General features: G+C 41.2%; 2 protein-coding genes and 1 long non-coding RNA gene across 4 annotated transcripts in view; 2 read left to right on the top strand and 1 right to left on the bottom strand.

The window, feature by feature from the left end:
* The first annotated feature begins 5,015 nt into the window (after positions 1 to 5,015).
* hoxb3a (homeobox B3a) overlaps positions 5,016 to 23,597 on the top strand; it is a 97,322-nt gene continuing 78,740 nt past the window's right edge. The window contains exon 1 of the mRNA XM_037792779.1: positions 5,016 to 5,735. The gene's annotated coding sequence lies outside the window, so the exon portion shown is untranslated. The remainder of the gene's footprint in view (positions 5,736 to 23,597) is intronic.
* LOC119501993 overlaps positions 13,112 to 23,597 on the bottom strand; it is a 31,363-nt gene continuing 20,877 nt past the window's right edge. For both annotated transcript variants that reach the window (XR_005209985.1, XR_005209986.1), the window contains exons 2-3: positions 14,317 to 14,473; positions 13,112 to 13,417 (exon numbers count right to left, since the gene is read on the bottom strand). This is a non-coding gene — a long non-coding RNA (uncharacterized LOC119501993). The remainder of the gene's footprint in view (positions 13,418 to 14,316; positions 14,474 to 23,597) is intronic.
* Positions 17,251 to 20,441, top strand: hoxb6a (homeobox B6a). The gene is made up of 2 exons (XM_037792793.1): positions 17,251 to 18,137; positions 20,111 to 20,441. The coding sequence occupies exons 1-2, from the start codon at positions 17,594 to 17,596 to the stop codon at positions 20,389 to 20,391; spliced, it is 825 nt and encodes a 274-aa protein (XP_037648721.1). The 5' UTR covers positions 17,251 to 17,593; the 3' UTR covers positions 20,392 to 20,441.

Raw genomic sequence — 23,597 nt, forward strand, 5'->3', positions numbered from 1 at the left:
GGAATCATTAGATTATTAGCTTAGCTTTATAAGAAACAACTGTGCTCCACTCAGAGCTGTAGCCAGTGTTTTAGAAATACAGCAGAAACCCACCCACCAACCAAACCCAGTACAATTGTCCGGGTATTCAAAGTCACAAAATGTTCATGTTTTTTTTTTTTGTTTTTTTTTTTAATTGAATGATACTTTTTGTAGATTGGATCTCCATTCTAGTTGAAATGGTGTGGTGAGCACTGAACCCATTTTCATGTATTTAGTTTCTTTCCTACAACAGTTATTTCTAAGACTTGATTTAATCTAATCAGGATTTCACAACTATCTGAATCAGCCTCATTACTGAAGATACGACCTCTGTGTGCAGCTCTGACTGTCACCAGTGTGCATCTGTGTTTTTAAGAGAATATGAGTTTGATCCTGTCCCTGTTTGGTTGTATTCAGTTATGTGGTTGCTAAGACAAAGATACAGAAAGCACATTAGTTAAATGAAGGGATGATGTTGAAAATAAGCAGCCAACGACTTCCTGTCTGTCATGTGTTGGATTTGAACTAGGCCTAGAATTAGATGCTAGAATAAAAAGTCTTAATTTTCTGCATTTGCACCTGTGTTTCCATGTTGCCTGAGACATACATGTTCAGACTATAATGCACATGTAAATAATAATAAAAAAAACTTGCAATGAGTGTGTTATCATACCTTTCAGATTAGTTTCCCTGTCATCTGGAAATGCTCACCACTGTTTAAGATTTTCACAATTGTGTGGTTCTGTTGGACGGTAAAACTACTTTATGACATACTACTACAACTACTATTACACTGGTAATAAGAAAAGTGATAGTTCATCAATACAGGTCTGAGACAATAACTTAAATAAAGGGTTCACTAAGATGTGTCTGGAGAAAACTGTGCTTCGATAAATTCATCCAGTCATGCTTCTCTTTTGATTTAGTTTCCATTATCCAGCCAGTGTTGTTAAATTAGTGGAGAACATGCCAAGTTAAGTTATGGGTTATTATCAAATTCCTAAAGGGTGAGACACCCAAGTTTTCCATGCATGCACTGGTCAATTTTGAGATTTGGGGGCTATTTTCCTTCCATAACATGTCTTCTTTTACACTATTTAAAAAAAATAGCATGTTTATTCATATGATGGCATCTGTTGAGGTATTTTTCCATATGAAAAGAGAGTTTCACATGCACCTACTCTGCAACAGCAGCATTATTAAGTTGTAACCATCCTTTATAGGTTTGACTTGAGAGTGTAATCAGGACTTTCACACATTATAAACCACAGTAATGAGTGTCACTGTGCTCTTAAAATATCCTCACCTTGTTTACAGGTTTAAATATATTAATAGTCTGCTACACCCCCACTGTTATAGCTAACAGCTAAATAACATTTAAAGTTTCAGTATTTACACTTGCATCCTTATTTAGCAGTGATGCAATCAGGGCTGGGACTCCCGAGGAAAATAAATAGAAAAAATTATATGTATAAAATAATAAGTACACACAGATGTATATATATATACTGTGTTCCAGCAGGCGCTATTTAACATTTATTACATCATATGAGTCAGTGACGAAATCCTTAACATTGAAAAATGTAAATGAAATGAATGTTCTATTTCTATTTTATCTGCTACAAAAAAAATTATAATTTTAATTCTCAATTGTAATACTTACGTACTACATACTATTTATACATATATATATAGATGTAGATTTTATTTTTTTATTTTTATTATTCTTTTCATTTATTTCCAAGCTTCATAAGATGATGAGGACCATGACATGCGGTTGAAAACACCAGATTATTTTTCTTTTTTTAATAATAACATATTAGTTTTTCTTTCTTTTTTTAACTAGCCGAAAGCCTTCTTCAAATGTATTTATTTGTTTAGTTAGTTAGATGGCGCATTGTGAAATTGTCGCTTAAGGCACGAGCACACTTGTAAAATGCTGTATTTTGGCTTCAGTGTCTTAATATGATACACAAAATGGTTTCAACAATAATAACACTGAAATATCAACTAACCGCTCTGAACCTCACCAACACATGACACCAACAAGCTCGTGGACGTTTTGTTCTCCATCACCAGGTTGATACAGAAAAAAAAAATAATCAGAATCAGAATCAGAATCAGCTTTATTGGCCAGGTATGAGCACACCGGGAATGTGACTCCGGTTTTTGTTGCATTTATTGTACATACACAGAAATAGAAAAACGGTTAAAAAAAAGGAGCAAGGCTGAACAAGTGTATACATAAACAAGCTATTGCGCACATACCAGTAGGTGAAAAAAGATGAATATGTTTAAAAAGCTAATATACAAATACATGTATATATAAGTCAGACTGTTAATATAAAAAAATGTAAATCAATATATAAATATATACATAATACATGATCTCATGACCAACCTGAGATTGTGCGCAGATTTTTGCATTAATGTCGCAGAACGAAGCCTCAAATAAAACGGAAACTATAGGCTAATAATGCAGCTTTCTTTATGAAAACCACTTCTTTTTTAATTCAGATGGTCTGAAATTTTAATAATTCACGCATGCATTAGGCCTCTCTCTGAAGATGTCTTAATGCCTGTGTGGTTTAACACAATAACAAGAGATTGTTTTTCAACTGTTCTCCCTCCAGACCGCAAGACACCCGAACAACTCCCCCACTGCATGAACTGCCGAGCTATACGACCAGTTCACCCCACATTTTACCTGAGTTACTCTGCAGCTCTGCGTGCACCAAAAACATCCAAACTGCTCCATTCGAGCTGCACAAAGTCTCACCACCTCCAAACGAAATGTCTAGGGGATATAGGGTTGCCTCTGGAAGTCCTCGGCTGTCTGTAGTAACCAAAAAGACCACATAAAGAGGTGGAGGGCGGTGGTGTATATATGTATGGGGGATGTTATAGCAGGTCCTAATGTCTTTATTGCGCCCGTGAAAAGGCCGGAAACCCCAATAAAAGCCACAAACACACTAAAGAAAGCGGTCCTGTTTGTGCCTCCTGCTCTTGATTTTCTGTTAATTTTTAACTCGGGACATTTCAATAGAGGAAGCTCTGGATCCGAGTCTCCTGCAAACCAGACAAGCAGTTTGGAAAGGTCACATGTGGGTCAGTGAAGGTTTAAAATCAAGTTTTCTGGGTTTAAATAGGATATGAAGTAAATGTGATCGTAAGGTGATTTTCTACGACCACCAGGCGTTAATTTAGACATGGAGTTTGCAAATATTAGTGTTGATAGCAGTTTGGATAACGCCGACACAAATCCTGGCTTTCTTCGTAAATTCGCATGCATGCTTTATGTTACAGATAAAAAAAAAAGACGGTAATGAACTTCTGTTATTTGACGCTATATAAAAATAAATATAATTGAATTGAATAGATAGGGAACCAGACAAAACAGGAAACAGTTGACCAGGTGTATTGTGAACTCATATATGGGTCGCTGCAGGCCGAAATTGGATGTCTTGGTTTGCAGTATTTTAATTCGACCCGAGAGTTTCTGACAATTTAGCGCTTAAAATATCAATTTGGACAAATTCCGCATCTGCACCGTGCACTCTTAGTGAATCAGTAATTGTTAGTGTCTGTGCTGCAAAGGAGGCGGCATATATAGCTTATTAAAGATTCAGGAGGCGTTTGGACTCAGGTTTCCTGTGTGTGGGAGGACAGGAACTTCATTAGCAAAAACCAAGAAGATGTATTTCAATATTTAACTCGTGAATCAAGCAGGTGAAGCCAACTCCCCCTCCAAACCGTTATAGCCCTTATATATCCAGCTTCCGGTTATTCAGGTGTGTTTTCACATCATCTCTCCTTTGAGACAGAGTCGTCCTCTAAACCGCATCGGGCTGCTTTTAAGTGCTGTAAAGCAAGATTTTGTGTTAAAAAAATAAATAAATAACTAAAAAAACACACTGCGGTGTGTCTTCGCAGCGTCTCACAGCCTGCGGCTCCTGGGCCTGCTAGGCCGTTAAAACGGTGACGCGTTGCCGCATTGCGAAACCGCTTTTACGCACGGCTTTTTAAGGCCCACAGCAGCACTCAGGTGATGCTGTTGTTGTGGCTGCAAGTCGACATGGACCCAAATTTCACCTTGTTCACTAAATGTGCAGGACTTCATCCCTCTGCAGTTTGGTAGATATACAAACAAAGGGCACGGACGCCTCCGTTATACGCGTATAGGCCGAGCTATTTTCCCTCTGGAGCCTTATTATAATATTAATACGTTTTAATATAAACCTATGCTTGCCAACACGGCAGTTATCAGCGTTGTTCTTGGTGTTTTCTTGCGTTGTGGTGCAGAGAGCCAGGCTGCTTCACCTCGGAGCTGCTTTCATTCACAGACACCTTTCTGCTGGATCTGCATCTGCATGGCTGAGGTTTATTACACTAACACCGAAACCTGATTCAACTATAATGAATGGGCTGCTTTGTGCATTCTGCATTAGCTAGCTGCCAAAGTTCTATCTGTCTATTTGTATTATTAATCACATATGTGGTTATTTTTTTTCTTTACCTTTTGTGTTTTAATGTTAAAATGCATTTGACAACACTTTTCCAACCTCCACATATAGCATGTCCAACATCAGCAGATGAATAAAACAGCCTATAACAAGCCATATAAACCAACACAGCACAAACACAGATAGTGTTTTTAAAAAAGGTTAAAAAAGACAAGAAGAAAACAAAATCAAAATGTTCTTTCTGTGTGTTTTTGAGAGCTGCTTGTTTGTTCTTGAGAGAGGCAGAGGAGAAGGAGAAAATGGCGGCGGACAGAGTGAGAGAGAAAAGAGAGAAGGAGCAGCTCCCCTCCTCTAACAGCACTCCATGAAGAAATGCAATAAATTCCTTGTTGTTTTATGAAAATTTACAACTTTGTGATACAAGTTTATGAGTGGCCGCGCGCGGGGATTGGCCGACGGGCTGGTCATGTGGACGCGCTTAACGTGAACATGAACTTTTTATGATTTCCCAAGTGGCTATATTGCTGCTGCACTCCGCTCCGGCCCGAGCAGCCGAACTCTCCTCTCCTCTCCTCTGCCTCGCGCTGCCTGCCCGGGGCTCGCGAGGAGGCGTCGCGCGGAGCGTAGCGCGAGGAGGAAATTAACGCCCGGCTTTAATTAAACGGACTAGTTAATGAGAATACTAGTTGCTACTGAGGAAAACCGGCACGAGGAGACGCTGGAAACAACCCGCCCACCTCCACCCTCCTCCTCCTCCTCCTTCTCCTGCTCTTCCTCCTCCGCTATGGCTCCGCGCTCCGTCTGGTCTCGTGCTGCTGCTGTCTACGCTAAATCGGCGGATCGAGATCGGGACAGTTCCGCCCGTGATGAGGCCGAAGATGGGACGCCAAAACCCGCGGAAGAACATCAACCGGAGATGACCTCATTAATTTTATGTTTTAATTCTAATATGACATTTTATTTAATTCCTCACTTGTCACCGTGAGGAGGAGGATGATGATGATGAAGATGGGTGTTTTGACGACTGGGTGACAACGGGGAACGCACCCCCCCCCCTCCAATTCTTCTCATCCTCATCCCCCTCGCGCCGCCACCACCCCTCCATCCAATTATCATCCATCCATCCGGTCTACACGCGGTATGGGCTTGTCTCGTGCCATTCCGGGGTGCCTTGGCTGCCTGCACGCGGGAGAGAGAGCGAGAGCTGCAGGTGTGTGCATGGTGGGTCTCGTGACGGATTATCAACAAACGGTAAGAGAGACATGCATGCTCCACGTTCCTCCTCCGGCAGCCCCCTGCGCGCGCTGCTGCTGCTGCTGCATGCGCATTGTTAAAGCAGCAAAACAGTGCAGTGCTGTTGTGTGATTCTGCTGCTTCTGGTTTACACATTAACGTTATAAATGAGGTGTTAGTGGTGTTTCCATCTCAGATTATATAGAGCGCTTCCTGGCTGGATTAGAGGCTCCATGGTGGACTATATCCAGATGAATTGGCTCTCTAAGTGGTGGGATTAGCTGCGGAAGAGCCATCCATCGGTTTAGAAGTCGGCTGTGTGTGAGAGCCGGAAGATTAGCTCATGTCTTTTTTTTTTGCCCCCGAGCCGTTCCCAGTGAACGGAGGGAGGGGGTAGGTTAGTCTATATCCATAAGAGAGAGTGAGGCTGGCTGTGGTGTGAGGACAGGTGTGCTGGATTTATCAAAGCATCTTTTTAAATAACACCAATTGTATTGATTTTTAAAGAGAGCTTTCTGTGCATTGTATACCGCTGGTTTCTTGTGTTTAGCAGCAGGTTGCAGGTAGCTGCTGTAGCTCTGCGTTAATAAACTGCCTTTTGTGCTCCCAGTGTGTGTGTGTGTGTGTGTGTGTGTGTGTGTGTGTGTGTGTGTGTGTGTGTGTTTATAATTGTTTCACTTCCAGATCTCAGTGGAAGAGCTTCCAGGTGTCAGCTGACTGACAGCTTGTGTGTGTGTGTGTGTGTGTGTGTGTGTGTGTGTGTGTGTGTGTGTACAGACACAGGAATGTTTTTTCTGTCTTGGTCCGTCCAGCCCACTTTTATGACTTTGTTTCCCTTCTCATTTCCTCCCCTGCGGCGGGTGGGCTGTTTTTTTGTTGTCTACACCTAACGGGCCAGGACACCGCCCAACACCCCCACACCCACACACACACACACACACACACACACCCCACAAACACACACACACACAAACACACACACACACACACACACACACACACACCCCACAAACACACACACACACAAACACACACACACACACACACACACACACACACACACACACACACACACCACCAAACCAACCCAAACTCACAAACACATCTGCAGGTCTGTCTGTCTGTCTGTCTTCTCTTTGGTCTCCAATTTGTTGCTGTCTCAAATATCAAACACCTTTAAAAGGTGGTGGAAGGGAATTCCTTCATCCCACACAACACACACACACACACACACACACACACACACACACACACACACACATACACACACACACACACACACAAAGGGAGATTTCCCCCTTGGCCTGAGAATAGTTCCTCATTTTTTACCACCTCTCACTCTTAAGTTAGTTTAGTTATGAATGTCTATACTCAGTTTATTCTATAATGAATGCTAACAACCAGATAATAACCAGACTAATGATCACAACTTCTTACAGAAGTCTTACAGAAATAAGAAATAAAATAGAACCTATTATTATAATATTAATTATTATTATTATTATTAGTGGTAGTAGTAGTAGTTGTAGTAGTATTAGTATTAGTATTAGTATTAATATTATTATTAGTAGTAGTAGTATTAGTATTATTATTATTATTGTAATTCTACTACTACTAATATTATTAATAATAATAATAATAATAATAATAATAACAATTATTATTTTTTATTATTATTATTATTATTAATATTATTAGAATTGTGCACTGTTTGCTATGAGAGAAGTATTGACTAACATTGACACGTCGGTATGCAGCTAAATGAACTGTGTAGATATTCGTGACCGTGTGTAGATTTGATATAAAAATAAAAATATTTTTCCCATAACCAGGTAATAATTTGCGGTTGGTTATATACATCTGAAAAAGCGGCGCACAGTTGCGCAACTGTGATGTTGGACATGGATGGTAAACATGCTGAGGTCTTTGGAAGCTTTATTTATGGTATTTTTTTCAAAGGCTTTCACAAAACACACATTTCTACAAAATATACATCCACATTCAACATTTTGTTTTTAAAGCTTTGAATATGTGTCCGCCGCTCCTCCTCCCTGCCTCCCCTCAGCCTGTAGGTGATAACGGACAAGCGTTGATAATATATCCGCTGAATGTCAGTAACACCTCTACCTGGGAGGACAGCTTCATTTCTGGTGGAATGTGGCACACTAAAAGTCTACTTTACAGCATAAATATGACAGCAACATAGACACTTCTCTTCATCTCTCAACCAATAACTAAACAACACAGTTATTAAAAATATGACCAGCAGGGAAATAATGTAACTCATAGTGATAGATACAGTCTGCTTTAGCTTTAGCTCTGTCAACACCAGTGAGTTAATATAGCATTATAAGCGTTATATTTCCCATAATATATAAGCGCATTATCGGCTTAGTATTTTCTTATGTTTAATTTAATATTAGAAGTTGTTTCACGCCTTTCAACAGACAATAAAGTCAATATTTAAATATAATATAATAAAACTCCGGATCAGTGACATTTTCTTTTTACGTCCAAGGCCAGTGTTTATAAAATATATATGGAAAGAATAAGGGATGTGCTGTGATATCAATAGGCGCTGGGTTTCAAGCTATCCGGCGAGGCGTTTTATTAAATATACTTCATGAACTTAATGTTGATAAACCAGTTCATTCCTTCATTACTGCAGCACAAACATTTCTCCGTTAAATTGGCTCATATTTAAAACACGCTCCGGTGTGTGTGAGAGGAGGAGAAGGGACAAAGAGCGTGCTCAGCTCGGGCACAGATTTATGCTATTAATATGGATTTAAATATATTTTCATTAAATATAAATACTTAATATCTAAACATCAATTTATAAGTATAAATCTTGTTTCAGAAGATCTAATTAGTGGTCCATAGTTTACCACAATAATCAGATTAGGAAACATTCAGTCATTTACTATTGCAGCTGTTCAAGTTTCTGTTTATAATACTGCAGTAGAAGAAGAGGTTATTATTGTTGTCAATATAGATATTAGTTATTTAATAACTATTCATATTATTTATGATAAATATTATTCTCATTTGTGGCTAGTTCTAACATAAGCGGCTAGTCTGTCTTATTTTAGGCTATCATCTGTCAGTAGCAGCAGTTATAGTATTAACAATCACGGGACTCAAGTTTACAAGTTTATTTATATAAATGTGCATTTGTACAAATATATATTTTTCATATATACACGCATGTACATTCATATTCTCAGTACAGATCAATACCAACTTGCATCACAGGCAGACTATGCATATATAATTTACATTCTTGGCATTAAAATACTGAGCCTATAATTCAAACACATGTAACCCATGATAAAACAATATCAATATTGTAATAAGTTAATAGTTATAACAAACTGTGATGTATCAGGGGACTGCTTTTGTCTTTAGACTGTGGGGGAAAACCATGCTCACACGTGGAAAACACACTATAAGTGAACTGTGCAGCTGCAGGAGCTATACAGGAGCGGTGGCCACACACTGACCCAGCCCGGACAGAGCTGCAATCGGCCGGGCGGTGCTCACCAGTAAGAGCCGCCGAGCAGCAGCCTCTCATGACGCGCTCCTACAAAAAGCTCTGGTGCCATCTAGCGTCACACTGACGGCAGTACCAAACATTCCCAAACACACACAACAGACACGCTTCATCCTCTCTGGGTAATACCCACTCGTCAAAGACTCTCTTATATACACGCACGCGAAGTTTCCTGGCGTCGGTGCTGAATGTGTCTCTGTCGTCGTTCGGAGGTGTGATGAGCTGTTGGCAACGTGCGTGTGAGTGTTCTGTGGTGTGTAAGCTGTTGACAAACTGATGATGTGTGCGCGACTTTACTTTTTTTTTTGTCCTCTTTGGAATGAAACCACACTCAGGCATGACGAGGAGGCAGGGGGTGTGGGGCGAGTATGCGCATGCACGTGATCGTGCGTGTATGTGTGGGTACATTTAGTCTTTTGTCTTGCCGGTTGCAGGCTTCTCTCTTTCTTTCTTTCTTTCTTTCTTTGATGTAAAACGCACAGGGAGACAGATTTGTGGCGTGGAGAGAGAAGCTGCCCCAGGTTAGGCCTCACTGCGCTGAATGAGGCGTGGAGAAAACACATGCGCGCGCAGGAACACAAACATGGTTCGCGCGCGCACGTTGTGCCCAAGGAAACTGTAAAAGTTGTGCTGATTGGTTGGTCGGTCGCTGTTTCGATTAACAAAGGCGACCAGCGGCTTCAATGTGCAATGTGCGCGTGCGTATGCAGTGTAGCGTGTGTGTGTGCGTGTGTGTGTGTGTGTGTGTGTGTGTAAACATAATAACTGGTCTTTAATCTCTGATTTCATCATCTTTACTGGCTCGCTCATCTGCAGATCTGCTGTTCAACCACCCAAATATATGCATCCAGGTGTGCGTGTGTTCATGTGTGATCATTTGATTTGATTTGGGGAGTGGGGGGGGGGTGCAATAATCCTCAGTATTTGATTTATGACTCCAGCATCATCTGACTTTAATCCGGCATTCAAAATAAAATCGAGCACATTAAATCAACACGCCCCCCCCCTTCCATACTCGACATCCAAACACCTAAATTGCATTTTCTGTGTTATTATTATTATTATCAGGACGGTATCAGAGTGGAAATCCACATTATTATTATTCTGCTGCATATAAACGATGCAAATGCATCACCGCATTCATGCAAAGTAAAAGTATATTGCATTTTGGTATTATTAATGGTAAATTAGAATATACTCTGCAGGCTTTAATAAGTGAGCGTTACCAATACATTTTTAGTATTAACATAAGTTCATGATACTAACATCAACACTTACTAATATTACCGTTACTTGATGATAAAAAAGCAGAATAATCTTAAATTATATTAAAAATTCAATAACAATGTGTTGTGTTTTAAAACTTTAATACACCGTAATATGTTTCCGATGAACAGCTGTAATGAAATGAGTTAGATACGTGTTTGTAATGAAGTGCACCTGGATGTGCGCGTGTTCCTTACTTAGCTAGTAGAGACTTTTTTTTTTTTTTTGAGAAAAACAAGCAGCAGCCTTCCCCGTGATGCTGCATTCAGCCTTCCGTTAATCTTTAACTCGTCCCGGGGCCCTCTCGGTGTGGCCAAGCTCGCGGGCTTGCGTCCACCACCGGTAACAGTTCGGTGAGCTGACACAGAGCACGAGCTCACGGTGCCGTGAAGGACGCGGCCAGCCGGCTCGCGCTGCCTGGAGGAAGGCGATTATTATACATTAAAACAAAAACCGAGGCACTTTCTGTCGGTTTGTTATTAACTCGTGCAGGAGAGGTCGGTCAGCGCGCGCGCACACACACACACACACACACACACACACACACACACTGTTTCCTATCCAGCATACTGAGCCTTACTACTCTAAAAGCATGGACTTTATTTTAACTTATGTTGTAGGTAAGTGAAACAAATATTATAGTTGATGTTCCGATTTATCTCTTCCCCTTACATGAACAAAAAGGTGATCTATTTAAACATGCCACAGCCTATTATATTTTTAATAATTTATTATTCAACTTTGGAACGGAAACCACCTTTGAAGATAGGTCCTATTGATTAAGCTATTTATAATGAAATATCTTCCATCAACTGATGATAACAATATTTCTGATATTGTTTTTTCTTCTAGTAGAGTTTTTAAATGGTTTGAACGATTCTCCAACTGTAAATTAAAAAAATAATAAAACAATAATTGGTTTCAAATACCAGGCTCATAGGCCTACATGTCAATAAAGAAGTTTTATTGTTTTAAATGTTAGTTGCAATATCAGTCCGACTATCTCTGAGCCGATGAAGGAATATTTAAAAGAATTTCTCTCTCACTGCTCGCTCGGCTTGAGATCAACTTCAGGGTAAAAAAAAAAAAAGAACAACGGTGTAAAAAGAAAAAAAAAAAGGTGTAGTCTAAGTCAATAAAAAGGCTAATCCACGAATGTTTAATTTCATAGACAGTTAATTATTTCACAGTGCTTTTTACTGAGGGAAACGCCGGCGCTTTGAGCATTGCCGGGGCTGAAATGAACCGCAGATGAACTGTACAGTGCTCGTGTGTATGCGTGTGTGTGCACGCGCGTTCCTTGTGTGCAGCACAGCACATGTGTTCATCTGCTGTTTGCTGCGGGCCTGTTTTTCAGTTCGTCGCCATTCCTCGGACTTTACAAGGAGTCATAAACGGTCATAAAGCCATAAAAGTCCCCTCCCCACACACACCCACACACACACTGCCACACACACGCACGGCCATAAAGCCATAAAGCAGCAGTCTGACTCCTTCAGCTTTAATTGTCGATAATCTCTGAAGTTTCTCAGATTCCTGGAGTTCCTTCAGCAGCCTTTAACTGTTTACACTGCAGCTCAATCACAGCTACAGTGGGATTCACTGCGCGAGGATATAACAGGCTTAAAGCGCGTGTCCCTTATTGGAAAATCTGCCATTAACGTATTATCACCCTGTCACAACTGAAAACCGCTTACACATAACGCAGGTTATTATTCTTGTTCTTATTTTTATTGGGCTACTTTTATTATTATTATTATTATTTCCTTAACTGGTGGTTAGCTGCTTTCCAATAGGAAACACACCTCAGAATGTTCAATGTATTATGATTATTATTATTATTATTATTATTATTACTATTATTATTATTATTATTATTCCCTTAACTGGTGGTAAGCTGCCCTCCAGTAGGAAACACGTGACAGAATATTCAATGTGTTATTATTATTATTATTATTATTATTTCGTTAATTGGTGGTTAGCTGTCTTCCAGTAAGAAACAAATCACAGAATATTTCATGCACTATATTCAGTTTTAACAGTTTTCTTCATCTCCTTGTATTTTTATATCTGGTATATTTTTTTGTACTTTGTACTTTGAACTACTAACTTTTCTACTGTCTTTTTACTAACATGTTTTGCACTATGGAACTATGATGCTGGAAACTTGAATTTCCCTCGGGATCAATAAAGTTACTATCTATCTATCTATATATCTATCTATCTATCTATAATTGGTATTATCAGTAATAGTATTATTAGGCTTTTATTAGTAGGCTATAGCCCAAGGCAGCCTATATTGTCATTGTTATTTTTGGCAGCCGTTGATATAGGCTACTTAATAGTACAAAGTAAAATTGCTGATAGGGCCTATAGACTATTTTAGTTGTTTTAATTCTCGTATTTATCCCCAAAAATGTTATTTAAATGAATGTGAGCAAAGCGTACTAGATTTGAATCCTATAAAACAACATTTTCGTCGCCTTAAAGTGGGTTAAATATTCTGAATACACTGTACAGCGACTTTTTTTCAATACCTGCCTATACGGCAAGCAGTAAGGCTCAAGTCTGGTAAACTCTATAGCTGTTGGAGGAAACAGCAAATAAAAAGTAGATAAACACCACGCATTGACAGGTTTTGGCGCGTGGGAGCATGCGTGACTGTCTCCCTTTAAGGTGACGTGATGTCTTTTCTGTTAGCCATTTGGTGTTTCTCTCCTTCATGCTCTCTCTCATATAGCCTACTATAACTGCTGCTTCCAACCGGACAGGGACCGTCTCCCATCTGTAGTGTCCAGTCTCCGCTTCCGACACCGAGTCTTCCTGTCCTCGTGCCGTTTGGTGCCGTTTGCCGCTTCTCTCCAAACTGTCTGCAACACACCTGCAAAAGACAAAACAATAACGCGCTCATTATAGCTACCAGTCATTTAACCAGTAACACAGATAGGCTAACATGTACTGTATGAATATGTGACTGCATTCACATAATACATGGTAAATAGCTCACATCGGTTCCTTCAAGTTGTGTTGAATGACGTAATAGGCCTTATAACTCAGTTTTAGAAGCCTATTGGGCTATTGCTAAGCTCTTCTAACTGTAGGTTAACTTTAGATAGACTATTTTGTGTTAATATACGTTATTATAGAGCTCCCATCTTATTTCTGCCTCAGGTTATTAACGTTATAAAATGTGACACTAAGTGAGACTTCTCATTAGGATAATAAACAATTGTCAGGTACCAATGTGTCAGTGTCATATAAAGTTTTATGCTAAAGGCTTTGGTAAAAAAATAAATCTTGTATCTAAGTGTGTCATAAGCATGTGACAAAATAGATTTAGAGCAGGCTATATTCCCGATGTTAATAACATTACGTTTTTAAATAACATTTCATGCAGTAACCCTTAATATAAGCTTACATCTGTACCTGCTATTAAGGTAAATTTGTAGGTCAATAAGACGTTTTAAGAGGTTGGGCTAACATTATCCAAAACAGCTTCATAGTTCAAATAAATCTTGAAATTCACCTGCTGAGGCCTGCCATTCATTTACGTAATTCAACACATGGTAAACACGTTTTATCTGCATAAAGTCTCCTTGTTAGACTTAATTATTTCTGTGTCACACCCTTCAAATATGCCAGAAAGTCATATCGACCCTCCAGCTGCTGAGCTGGTATAGCTATATGCACTTTTTCTTTCTCTCTTTCTGTCTTATGCCAAAGCCACAATGAAGTTAAACCTAATGCATATGGACTGTGTATATGTAATAATGGTATTACCGTCCTGTGTGTGTGTCCCAGGCAGCCATGTAGGCTGTAGGCCATGCCTGTCCTGCCCCGACTGTTAGTGCTCATTAATGATTAAACCACAGTCAGCTCCAACACAATGCTGCTGCTTCCCGTTCCCACAAAGCGGAGAGGAAACGGAGCGTCCTGCCTAGAGAGAGCGAGAGAGAGAGAGAGAGAGAGAGAGAGAGAGGTCAAAATGAGAGTTAAAAAGAGAGATTCCCCAACTGTCTGTGTGATCCTTCACAGAAAGCGAGAGTCGAGGCTTGAACTTATTATCTGTCTCCCAGCTCTGAACAGTGTTACTTTAAAAAAAAAAAAAAATAGAAAGAGAGAGGACATGGCGGAATGGACAGAGGAGGGAGGGAGGGCAAAGTAAAAGTAAAAATAGAGTCTTTGTCTCTATTTGTCAGTCGGGCTGTCTGCATTTCGGCCATGCAGACAAGTCAGAGCCTGTAGGGGAAACACAGAGCAAGACACAGAGAGAGGGAGATTTATTTATGGCTGCGGTTATTTTACGACCTCAGCGACACATATTCCGTTTGTAAGTGCGAATGAAAAGCAGGCCGAGCTTTTTCCTTTTTCCTTTTTTCCTTTTCTTTAGAGTTCATATCTTTCATTCTTTCTCTCTTTATAATAATAATGAGGAAAACGTAGAAAAATCATAGTTCTGCAAGATTTCTTTCATAATTTTTAAGTCAAAAGTGCAAAGTAGTACTTCAGATGCGTGTGTGTGTCTGTGTGTGTGTGTGTGTGTGTGTGTGTGTGTGTGTGTGTGCGTGTGTGTGCGTGTGTGTGTGTGTGTTTTGTTTTTATAATGCTATTTAAATTCACAATTAAGAAAACATTAAAACTATTATGCTACGATTAGCGACAATTTTGTGATAATAACATATGAATAAGTTTGTGATGCAGAACTCCATACTGAATTTGGAGTTTTGTCTTAATAGTCTGGTCCTTAAAGAAAACAACAATAACGAAAAAAATATACTGTTTTGTAAGGAATAAAACTATTTAACATCAATCAACCCTCGTAGGCCAGAGAAGGATTCATGAGACTGTGAAGAATTTTGCCAGTGAGAACATTTCTACATATTTACAAATTAATTTTGTGTATTTAAGATAATCGTTTCAGGAACAATATTTGTTAAAAACGTTTAAATTATTTACAACATGTAATAATAATATTATAGTAATAATAATGATAATAATAATCACGTGATACATGTAATAGAAAGTTGTTTTCAGACTACATATTTCTTTAAACATTTACATATTTAGTTTGAGATTTTATTTTATTTCTATTTATCTCTTTGTAATTGCCTAAACATGAGGAATTTAGGCCTACTAATATGCAGGCTATGCTAATGAATGATATGCTATTGATTTATCATTTCTTAAGTTGCTGGATATGGCAGCGATAAGGTATAATATGTGTATAAAATATGTAAACATAATTTTTTTTTTCTTTCTTTAAGCAGTAGTGTGTATCAGTATTTTTGTGAATATATTCCACTGGAATACATATGACCCCATGGAAAGAGTTTCAGGCACGAGGCTCTGATCAGTGTCAAGAAAACGGGGAAAAATTAGGAAACTTGGGAGACTGCTTTCTTTCTTCTTCTCCTCCTTTTACTCTGCGGCCTAATCAGTGTCACAGAAGAAGAAAATAATAATTCACTGCGCGCATTGATCAAACCGAACCAACTCCTGCAGAAAACAACTGGAACACTTCACTTTTAATTATCCACAGACACCACGGCTCGGCTCTAACACTGTATATCATTCATACAGCAGAACACGGGACAGAGCAGCAGAGCATCATGGGTTATATCTTCCATCAATAAAACAATATAGGATAGGATATCAGATTATGTTCAGAAAATCCCTTCCAGATTATCAATTACTCTTCCGATGGAGAACATAACGATGAAAGGCTTACGATGCATACACACACACACACACACACACACACACACACACACACACACACACACACACACACACAAACACACACACACACACACACACACACACACACACGCTCACACACACTGACCGGCGTGGGGGGCATAAATCTACCCACCGGCCCCAAATATACCAATTACAAATGTACAAACACCTCAATTATAGACGTGGATAGACCACATTATATTGTGGGATAACTCACATCCACGCCACACACACACACACACACACACACACACACGTGGGACCACACATAACTCGCGCGCGCGCTCCTGGCTGTGATTTACGCTCGCCAAATTCATTTTAATACGCTCGGTATTATCTGCAAAGCGCCGGGAATATGTTTTATTATTCGGTTTTGCCTCTGGTGGTGCAGCAGCAGCAGCAGCAGCAGCAGCAAACCTAACCCTCGAGGGGAGGGCGCGCGTGCGCGTGTGCGAGCTGTTTTTTTTTTTTTTTTTTATGGGTCCAACAACAGACGGAGGAGGAGGACACACGGGGAGAGAAAAGAATCAATTTAACGCGCCGAGGATTCCGGTGTGATTGCGCAATCTCACCGGGAACCGGAGGAAGAAGATTGGAAAAGAGAAATTGAATGAGAATTAGAAAGAGAGAGAAAGTGGAGAAGGGAAATAGGAAAGAGGAGAGGTGGTGGTGGTGGGTGTGGGGGGGGGGGGGGGGGTCGTGGTAGTTCCCAGCCACCCCCCCCCCCACCTCTTCCTCCTCTTCCTCCTCTTCTTCCTCTCTCCAGCGAAAGGAAAAGGGGCGAACGAATGCCAGGCACGGAGGCTTCCTATTGGTCAGTCTGAGGTCAGCTGGTCTCCCTTACACCCCTCCTCACCCCATCCCGTCTTCTCCACACACAAACACACACTCAGACCCCCCCCCCCCCCCCCTCTCTCTCTCTCTCTCTCTCTCTCTCTCTCTCTCTGTCCCACACTGGCACTCAGCCACCCAGATACCCCCCCCCTCCTCCTCCTCCTCTTCCTCCTCTCCTCTCACCCTCACCCTCCTCACCCCACTCCTCCCAATCTGCGATAAACTAAGTGATAGCAGCAGCCCGTCGGACTGTCGGCTATAAAACACAACAAATCATAAAGTGCAGGCAGGGGAAGGCAGAGGAAGGAGGACGGGAGGGAGAACCGGTAACCGTTAGCCCGTTAGCCTCCGTCTACTCCTCCTCTTCTCGTCTCCATCGTGCGTGAATCGGTGTTGTTGTGTTTTGTTTCCGTGCCCTCCTATCCTCCCCTCTCCTCCTCTTCTCCTCTCCTCCTCTCTTCTTCTCCTCTCCTACTTTCTCCCGATGAGTTCCTATTTTGTCAACTCCACTTTCCCGGTGACGCTACCGGGACCGGGTGGCGGCGGGCAGGCGGCGGAGTCGTTCCTGGGTCAGATCCCGCTCTACTCGTCGGGATACGCCGCCGCGGACCACCCGCTCAGGCACTACTCCTCCGGTGCAGCAGCCGTTACCGCCGCCGCCGCCGTGGCGTACGGTGCAAGTAGCGGCGGCGTCGGCGGCGTGCACCAGGAGAAAGCGTACCCGGCGGCCACCTACTACCAGCAGGCGGCGAACGGAGCGTACCAAGCGCACCGGGCGGCGCAAACCGGAGCCGGTGCCTGCGATTACGCAGCGGCAGCAGCGGCTGCAGCTGCGGCGGCTACGAGCTTTTACCGGGACAAGGAGCACGGTCCGTGCAGCCTGGAAGAGCACCAGCTCGCGCTTACGCAGGACGCCATGCACCGTAAAGCGGAGTGCGCAAAAGGGATGTTCGGTGAAACGATGGACGACAAGCTGCAGTCATCAGCACCCATTTATCCGTGGATGCAGCGGATGAACTCGTGCAACGGTGAGTGTCTCTTCTTCTCCTTCTTCCTTTTTCCCCTCTTCTTTCTTTGCATATTTTATGATCCCCCTGTCATAAAACTGACGTTTGTTTCCTCTGTCAGTCTCTCTCTCCTCCTCCTCCTCTTCTCCCAGTAAGCTGCTTTATGATCCCCGTTTGTTGGCCTGTCAGTCAGTCAGTCATGTGCTCGCTCTATTTTATTGTCCGTCATAAAGCGGGTTTGTTTGGGTTGGAGCTCCTGTTACTGTATGTGACCCGCTGACCGCCGCTGCTACCGAGCAGGGGGGGAAGAAAGTTAGAGAGGAAACGGCTGTCAGAGAGTGTTGTGGGTGAAAACAATGAACAGATCCAAAGAAAGATAGATAGACAAGAGAGGAAACTAAAAGCATACTAGTCAGGTATCTATTGAACTGTCTCTGACTCCGTTTTCATTCCAATTTTTAAACATTATTCCTCTTTCTGCTCCCTATACTCTGCCTTTACAAAAAAAATCAAATCAGGTTACATTTATAGACAAAACGTGTAATTTCACATGTTTTTCAAAACTTTTTAATATCTACTGATAAATGAAGAATGGTGTCACTCAGCTCCTGCTGCTATATCACACCTTGTCTTCTGCTATCTTCTATGGAGCCTGCACAGTTAACCTCGTATACCGCAGACAGTGTCATGCGCTACTTATTCATAACCGAGCAGATTAGATATTATAATCAGGCCTGCAAAATGCTGCCAAATTCGGAGTGAACGTGAGACACGCGCAGCCATATTAAAAGGGGGAATCATTTGATTTATTTGACCGTCCAAAATAAACCTCAGGTATACTGTGTGAATTAAACCACAAGATGGAATTACCGTTGTGGGCCACTGTATACTGCAAAAAAAAAAACGCTAGTCTTTTGTCTAACAGAGAAAAGCGGCCTGTTGAGAGTATACAGTGAGTGATGGCGGATGATGCAGGAGCTACTGTTGTACAGAAAGCCCTGCAGGACACTCCGAGTTATGACAGATGAGGTGGAAACAGGCTCCGCTTGCAGAGAAATATACGAGGAATAAAAACGCAACGCCGGCTATAAATGACAGTTGTGGATGTAAATGGTGGCTGGAGAGAGAGAGAGAGAGAAGAGAGTGGCACACCAAACCCTGAGTGCTCTCTCCATAATCCGGTTTGGCTGAGTTTTTTATTTATGGATATTTAGATTTAGATGTGCGCCCTGAGCAGCGTGCGTTTTTTTTTTTTTTTTCCCCATCCATGCTCAGATCGATACAGAGGCTGAAGCTGCTAAACTGACAACATGGCGATTTGTTTACCACCGGGGGCCAAAATACTGTTAGAGAGGATCAGAGGAGACTAAAGCCATGGAAGATGATCCTCACTGGGGAGGGGGAATACCCTCTGAAATATCACCATTACTTTTATTATTATTATCATTATTATTAAAATCATGGTTATTATTATTCTAGTGTGGGCTGTGAAAAGTGGAACAACGCGTTTCTTTCTTCTGTGCTGAATGCTGCCAATCGCCAGTAGCAACATTAAAACTGTATTTTGTCAAATTGAATAAATAAATGGTCTGTTATTCTTCCTAAGGCGTTTTATTTTTTGGTTCCACATGAAACCAAAAATCATAATTCCAGCCTCCACATGCAGGGAGAAAACAAGTGTCAGCTCATCTCATCAGGCTGTCTGGATTAAACATTTAACTGATGCTTATAGAGGGACCGATTAATAACTGATGGATTAAATTGCAACATTATTGATCCCTAATTGCTAGGTGGGAGAACGGAATAAGTTTTATTAAACCACTGGTATTAAATCAGATAAAACCAATGCGGTTGAAAGTGTTTTGGAGAGAAAATAATTAGATAAAAACCGAGCTGAGTTCAGTGTTTCTGTGTGTGTGTGTGTCACCTGCATGTCTCTGTGGTATTAATTGGGTTAAAATGTATCTTAACTTTCTCAACTCTCTCTCTAACAGGGACATTCGGCAGCCCCGGGAGGCGCGGGCGTCAGACGTACACGCGCTACCAGACCCTCGAGCTGGAGAAGGAGTTCCACTTCAACCGGTACCTCACGCGGCGGCGGCGGATCGAGATCGCGCACGCGCTCTGCCTCACGGAGCGGCAGATCAAGATCTGGTTCCAGAACCGGAGGATGAAGTGGAAGAAGGAGAACAAGCTGATCAACTCGGGTTCGTCATCGTCCTCCTCTTCCTCCACGGTGAACGGTGCGGAGGAAGAGGAGAAACGGACGGAGTGAAAAACAAACAAAAAAAAAAGACTGATGTAAGACATATAAAAAGAGGAAGGTGGAGGAAAAGACTGGTTAATCCCTTCCACCCCCCTCATTCCCCGTTTCAAAGTCCATCCAGACTTGTTGTCTGCTGTGAAAAAACTCTGGGGGAAAAGTAGCCCACACATATTATTTTATTTTATTTTTTTATACCTGAGCAGGTGTGACAAGAAAAGTGGATTCATTTTTCAAGAAATGTATCCAACTTCTGTGGTTTGAAAATTGGGAAATGATTTGTAAAAAGACTCTTGAGAAGGAGCCGTGGAGACTGTGGAAAGAACAGATCAAATTAAGATATGAAAAAAGTGAAAGAAGAACATTAAAAAGAGAGAAAGAGAGAGAGAGAGAGAAGGATAGGGGTTAGTGGCGGGACAGGCTGTGGCAACCGAAGCGTATTTAAAAAATACAGTAAATAAGTAACCCGCCAGCCAACGGTGACAAACTGTGTTAAGACACATTGTTCATGTTGCATTCCAAGAAAACCACCTAACTTCTTATTCTATACTTATTCTCCTATTGTCAGGCACTTGTTTTGAAGCTTTATAGGACCCCCTCTGATTATTATTATTATTTTCTTATTTTGTAAACGTGTTGTATTATACCTTCAATTAAAACACGCTCAACGTGGGGACGACAAGCTCTTTGAGAAGTGTATGTATGTCATATGGTGTTCATATTTAAACTGTATAGAAATAAGCAAGGGGGAGAAAAAAAAGATCACCTTGTACGGTGAAATACTGTAATTTTGGGGTTTGGGTGGTGGTGGTAGGGGAGTGTGGGGGGGGTAATTTAACCTTACTTTTCCCGTGTAGAGAGGGCGCGAGGGAGGGGGTGTTAACCTACTGATGTTATTCTCCAAAACTACCTAAAAACGTTCAGGAAAGTGTATATTTTATGGATTTTTACATTGTTTGTTTTAGTGTTTTTTGTCAAGTAATGACGTATACTACCTATGAGAAATGTTCAATAAAATGTAAAGTATGGATTGGGAGAGATTCGTCTTATTCTATTGTTAAAATTCAAACTAATTTTAGTTCGGCATCAAAACTGAGAAACGGTTTATTTCATGATTTAGTGGCCTGCTTAATCCCGCGCGTAAATATAATCATAAACCTTTTAACCCTCTTCCTCGAATCGTGCGCGCACACATGTTTACGGCGCGCGAGGTGGGCCGAGGCCAAGGAGCAGCAGCTCGTGCTCCTTGTCACTTATTCCCACTCCGGACAACTGCGCGCGCTGCTGCTGCTGCTGATGTTCGGGCTGAACTAATTGATGAGCGGACCCAGGGAGAGAAAGTTGACCTGTCCTCGAGCCGACCAGCCAGACACGTCACACACATACACACACACACACACACACACACTTCACCCAGACAAAGTGGACAATGTCCTCGCGACCCTTTGAACTCTGCTTGTCCCCTGAGTGACCGGCGCGCGCGGGTTCCAAATCTCTGCAGGGCTTTGGTTTCAGTGATGCACGCGCATCATCTCTTTTTTTTCTTCTACATTAGCTGATTTATTGCAAATGATTGTGATTATTGGCACATAAAAACATGAACACGCACAGTAACACGTTTATAAAAAGGAAACCTGCCATTGGTGTGGCAACCACGCTGTACTTTATGGAGCATATTAGTTAGCTTACATAGAAACTTTATATTAATTAAATCGATAAGAAAAATCAAAATAGGAAATGTAATGTATGAAATGCTCTTCTAATGTTAAAACACCCAGTTATAACACTCATAATCAGTCATTTTCTAAACTATACCATGCTGGCAACAAAGGACAATTTATTTTAAGTTTGTATGAGGCTTTTTTTGTATTATTACTGTGTTTTTATTATTGTTATTTTTAGGCTATGACATATGACTATTGGAGAAACTGGCATGTAAACATCTAGCTCATTGAATGCGTATTGTCCTGACTATATTGAGTTGGAGTAGGCATATTAAATATGCCAATAAAAGCCCGTTAAATTGCAGAACATGCTGCCAAGGTAATAGATGGCAAGGGTTGTCAGTAAATAGTTAATACCTCATGGAGAAAATATAATATTTTAATCAGTTTGTGTGTGAGAGAAAGACACGGTGAATTTATATTTAATGTGATTTAATTTAATTCAATAAGCTCTGTTGTTTTACTGTAAGATTATGAAGTTAAAGTCGTATAACAGGAAGAGAAGTTGGTCTGTCGTGTCTTATGGTTATTGTGTAACTTCTGGTTTGGTTCTGGTGTCGCCAGGGTTGGCGATTCGATTCCTACTCAGTGAGAGCATGTCTGCTTTTGGGAGAAGTGCACGCTGGCAGATGTTCTATGTTAAACACAGTGGACGTGGTTTAACTGTGACACCGAGAGGGCTCATGTGACAAGACCAACACATACTAACTGCACACACGTGATCTTTATTTTGTCTATGCTTTCTGTCCTTCACGTGCACTCTTTTACTCTCGATTTTGTGAGTTTTGAAAAGCAACTTGTGACTTTCTTTTTTTGCAAGAGTTTGAAACTGTTTCATTAGACTAAATCTGTGGCATTTCAACTTCACTTAAAATATGAAATTCTCCAACACGGGGGCGTTTTAACAGCATCTTAACATCTGCGCGCAGCTTGAAACGAGGATTTAAGTAGTCTATAGATTACAATGAATTGTGCTCACATTTGCGCGCTACATGAACGAATATCTAGCTATTTAGCGGATGATTTTATCCACGGACAATCACATTCACATAATGTGTGGCTCCAGCTGGAACACCTTGCTCTAACAGGAAGTCAAACCCTCAATCCTGACCATCCTCACAGCCATGGAGCAAACTGGAGAGCTATATAACAAACCGTTATAATAACTGGCACAGGAATGGGGAATAAAATCAAGCACAAGATGCTCTGCAGTTTTAAACTAAATCACAGCCACTGACCACTCTTATCTGAAACGGTGGCATTTGTTTGGACCAAAGTGGTCAGCTAGGTGTTTCAAATATTCAGTGTGGTTAGAAATCTATATATAACGAAGGGAGTGTATTAAGATGTGTGTGCCAACTGGGTCAGTGCCTCCTCCTCATCGTCCCTGCAGCTTGCAGGCCCTTTCTGGCACACTTTGGGGTTCTGTGCTTTGAAGCCCCCTCGGCCTGCTTCCAGGCCAACAGTCGGCTTATTCAGTATTCATATCAGTGA

Source organism: Sebastes umbrosus, chromosome 14, assembly GCF_015220745.1.
Source record: "Sebastes umbrosus isolate fSebUmb1 chromosome 14, fSebUmb1.pri, whole genome shotgun sequence".
Classification (NCBI taxonomy): Eukaryota; Metazoa; Chordata; class Actinopteri; order Perciformes; family Sebastidae; genus Sebastes; species Sebastes umbrosus.